A 5,000-nucleotide genomic window follows, 5' to 3' on the forward strand; every position below is an offset into this window, starting at 1 on the left:
GGATCTTAATAAATCCAATAGTCTTAAATTCCGACATTTTATCCGAATTTCCATTTCCAAGCTGATTTTTCCGAATGATCCTATTGGATAATTCCCCACTTACAACCTAAAAGGGACGATAAGCATTTATCATTGTGACATATTTACTTATTGATAAAATTAATGACATCAACAGAAAGATAAATTCACTTTGGTATATTTTCAATGTTATCACTTTTAACCTTCCTTAGATTATATTCGTTTCCAGTATGCTGAACAAACTCGCTTTTAATCTGGTTTTATTGCTTGGAAATGCATGTGTGTGTATGTGTCTTTGTGCTTGTGAGTGTGTGTGCTTGTGTGTCTTTGTAATTGTGTTTGTGCGTGTGTGTGTGTGTGTGTGTGTGTATGTGTGTCTTTGTGCTTTTGTGTGTTTGTGTGTGTGTGTGTCTTTGTGATTGTGTGTGTGTGTGTGTGTATATTTGTGCTTGTGAGTGTGTGTGTGTGTGTGTGTATCTTTGTGCTTGTGTGTATGTGCGTGTGTGTGTGTGTATGTGTAGCTTTGTGCTTTTGTGTGTTTGTGTGTCTTTGTTGTGTGTGTGCTTGTGCGTGTTTGTGTAAGTGGAAGAAATGAGGGATTTTCGGGCAGATGCGTGTTGCTTAGATTGATAAATAATAATAACAATATTAATAATAATAATAATAATAATAATAATAATAATAATAAATACCCTGATGCAGTACCAGGCAGTGGCTCTCATGGCTTCTGATCTTAACTAAATGGAAGTGTTATCATGTACATTGTTTTGTCTTGGTATAAAAGATGGGTTACAGCAAATATTCTGCTCAATACCACAGATTTGCTTGTCAGTTGTTTGACCATAACCAGTTGAGTATGTCCCTTAATGGCTGACGATATGTGCATCTCTGATCACGAGCAGAAGTAGTGGGGGAACATCATAGCCATGTGTCGAGAGGAAATCTTAGGGGTTTGAATAATTCACCTATGGAAGCATAGGTGTTTCGTTCATCATCCTTAAAGAATCCCTATTCCAGGGACCTTTTGAGTGGGACGGACTACTCGGCCGGAAGAAAATTCTAACTGGGCCCCACCTGCAAGGTCACGTGCTGTTTATCTTGATATGAGATCACCATGTTGTGCATATATGACTGTCATGCATAAGAAAATGCACACACATGCACACGTATGCAGAAATATGCAAAACAGATAGAAAGACTGAGAAAGGGAGACAGAGAGAGACATTAGCTGGTACTCTGTTGCTTACAGAAATAAGGGTTCCAGGTGATCCGATCAACAGGACAACCTACTCATGAAATTAATATGCAAGTGGCTGAGTACTCCATAGACATGCGTACCCTTAATGTAGTACTGAGGGAGGTTCAGTGTGACACAGAGTGTAACAAGGCTGACCCTTTTAAATTACAGGTATTACTCGCTTTTGCTGGCTGAGTGGAGTGGATCAATGTAAAATAAAGTGTCTTGCTCAAGGATAGAACATGCTGCCTGGAATTGAACTCATGACCTTACGATACTAAGTAGAATACCCTAACCAGTGAGCCATTAGAATTTCTTAATTGAACACCTCTGTCATAAACACCTTCCTTCTCTTCCATACTCATGAAGAGAAATAAACTGACAGGCATAAAGTGAAAGAGAGAGAGAGAGAGAGAGAGAGAATGAGAGAGAAAAATAGAGAGAATGAGAGAAACATTGAGGCGACTGATGCCAAAAAAGGTGGCACCAAAACAGCTGTGCCAAAACGTCTCATACCCCCTTTTTGATGTAGCCTTGCTGTGCTTGTTTATGCAAATAAATTAAATGATATAATTTTTTTCCCTCACAATTCAATTACAAAGAAAGAAATAAACAAAACAAAAGGACAAAAAAAAACAGGTGGGTATCAAGCAACAGAAGATGGAGTGGGAGGGAGCAACAGACCACGCACCCCATAATACATGGCGGGTTTAGTCAAGACCACATGGTCAAGACCACATGGTCAAGACCACATGGTCAAGACCACATGGTCAAGACTACATTGGCATTGCCATAGAGAACGACCAGCGACACTTGTTGCAATAGCTACTCCACCTCCTGTGGCACATATCTCAGATGTGCTTCTGTTATTCCAATTTTGCCAAGTTCAAATCAAGAGGTGGGGCCAGAAACCACATGTGGTCACAACCATGACTGGCACAACCATGATAGGCAGCCTCTCGGGCCTCTCTCTTCATTTGTAATTTTTTTTTTCTCTCAATATAAGGAGAAGAGTTTACTTACTGACAGCTTCTATGACATCAGCCAGAAGGACACCATCCCCGACATCCTGTTGTAGGTCGCTAATGAAGCGCTTGTTGTGAGCTTTCTCTAAATAGTGGTTGGCCCAGTCTGTGTAGATCTGAAAAAAGTAAATGAAACCAGGGTCAAAGGATGAAGTGGTCAAAATGTCAAGCAATATTTCACAGCATAAAATTTCAAAATTGGCTGTTAATGGGAAATCAATTTATATACATATGGTTACATATTAGCTATTCATCATCATCATCATCATTTAACGTCTATTGTCCATGCTGGCATGGGTTGGACGGTTTGACCGGGCAAAGTTGACCTTCGTGGAATTTGAACTTGGAACGTAAAGTTGGATGAAATACCACTAAGTAGTTTGCCTGGCGTGTTAGTGTTTCTGTCAGCTCACCACCTTTAAGATGAGGGTAATAATAATAATAATAATAATAATAATCATTTAACATCTGCCTTCTATAATACTACTACTACTACTACTACTACTACTACTACTAATAATAATAATAATAATAATAATAATAATGATGATGATGATAATAATAATAAGGGACAGCAAGGATTATCCTGAGGTTTCTAAGCACTTGAAAGACAGCTGAAAACTTGTGGATACCTAGGGTTACAGGTAGTAACCCGTTACCCACATAAATCCTACCAAACCCCCAAAAATAATCATTATGAAGATTATTATGATGATGATGATGATGATCTTCGTTAATCTGCCATGTCATCATCATTGTAAAAATAAATTGCCAATGCGCTGTGCCGGGTGGAAAATACATGAAAGAAAGTAAAGGGGGGAAAGGAAGAGGAGTAAATGGTGTGTGTGTGTGTGGGAGGGGGGTAGTGGTGTGTAGTGGTGGCAGGGGGTTATGTCTAGATAACAACAAGTATTTTCACAAATGTTAAACATATGTTGAATTACATCACATGACTGGAATTGAACCAAAAATTTCAGGTGTGTAACATATTATCTGGGAGATAGGTCTAACAGTAGAGGGCGGCACCAGCAACATCGTCATCATCGTGCTATCTTCTAGATTCACAAATCAAGAGGCTATTCTATTCTTTGTTTTCTTGAGAGGGGGGGGGTTGAGGGGGAATGGGGAGCTGGATGGGGAGCGGGGGAGCTGGAATTGGTTTTTGGTATTTAATGTTTTCGCTATCAAAGGATTTATTAAAGAATCTCTTACGAAACTGGAGAATTTATAAAACAAAGAACGAAATGAAGAAATATAAGTAAAAAAAAAAAAAAAATGAAAAATGAAACAAACAAAAAAAACAAAACAAAATAAAACAAGAAGAGCCAAAAACGATAAACAAACAACACATGTATGAACAACCACATACATAGAACTACACATACAATTACACATACACACACACAATAAAGAGATAAACAGACATGGTAAAGGAATCTTCACATCTACACACACTCACACATATATCTACATGTGTATATAAATGTATATATGTGTGTGTGTGTATATATATATATATATATATATATATATATATATATATAGAGAGAGAGAGAGAGAGAGAGAGATACATATGTGTTTATCCAAATCTTTATTATATATACTTATATATATATGTATATATGCATATACATCATATATATGTGTCTGTGCATTCTCTCTCTTTCCTTTCCCGAGCGTCTAATAACACTATCCGTATCACGTCCTCACTTTCTTGCTATTGTTTTTTGTCTTTTTTTGAACTTATATATATATATATATGTATATATATATATATATATATACATACACACATATAGATATAAATGGAGAGAGAAAGAGAGAGAGAGAAGAAGAAGAAGAGAGGAGAGAGTGAAAAGAAGAAGAGAGAGGGAGGAGAAAGAGAGAAGAAGGAGAGAGAGAGAAGAAGAAGAGAGGAGAGAGTGAAAAGAAGAGAGAGGGAGGAGAAAGAGAGAAGAAGGAGAGAGAGAGGTTCATAATTTATTTGAAGCATGAGAAGAAATAGAGTTAATTTTGTGATAAATTTATACAAAAATATATTTTTGGAGCTTATTTCAAGTTAATCTCTTCCAAATTAAAACCATTGAACTATCATATTTATTGATTTGTTTACATATTTTCTGTTAATTTTTGTTTTTGTTTTGATTTTTCCTGTTTCGAAATTCGTCTTGAGCCAATCCTCATTTTTCAACAGAATTCTTCAATAAAATTCTGGTATTTATCAATATACATGATTTTCATTTGATTTAATTTAATTAAGAACTTTTTTTTTCATCAAAGAAAAAACAAAACAAAAAAAAAAGCAAGTATAACAGAGATTCTGAAGAATACTAGTAAAAGTTCTATTCAAGAATTGTTCCAAAAACTGCTAAAAATAAACATCAGAGGACATAGGTTTGTTTTGGACAAAATATTAATAATAATAATAATAAGAATAATGATGATGATGATAATAATGATGATAATGAAACTAGAAGATGAAGTTAAGAAGTCTTCGTAAATAACGTGATTATGAAATAAAAACTGTTAAATGTTTCATTCCAAACGAAAAATCTTAATTTTCTTCCTTTCATTCTGTCTTTCATATTTAAAACATTCAGCCATTAAATTCATTCTGAAATGCAATCAATAGATTATAATAGATCTAATTAGAGGAATCATCATCGTCATTGTCGTTGTTGTCATCGTCATCATCACCATGACAGTCATCAGTTTTTTTT

The 5,000-nt window shown here is 35.6% G+C and overlaps 1 protein-coding gene across 7 annotated transcripts in view; it reads right to left on the reverse strand.

The window, feature by feature from the left end:
* The window catches only part of LOC106875065 (neuron navigator 2), a 1,326,672-nt gene that overhangs the window by 748,100 nt on the left and 573,572 nt on the right, over positions 1-5,000 (reverse strand). For all 7 annotated transcript variants that reach the window (XM_089339295.1, XM_089339289.1, XM_089339294.1 and 4 more), the window contains exon 2: positions 2,279-2,396. In XM_089339295.1, the coding sequence (XP_089195421.1) occupies positions 2,279-2,396 (118 nt within the window). The remainder of the gene's footprint in view (positions 1-2,278; positions 2,397-5,000) is intronic.

Source organism: Octopus bimaculoides, chromosome 21 (assembly GCF_046866305.1).
Source record: "Octopus bimaculoides isolate indiv1 chromosome 21, ASM4686630v1, whole genome shotgun sequence".
Taxonomy (NCBI): domain Eukaryota; kingdom Metazoa; phylum Mollusca; class Cephalopoda; order Octopoda; family Octopodidae; genus Octopus; species Octopus bimaculoides.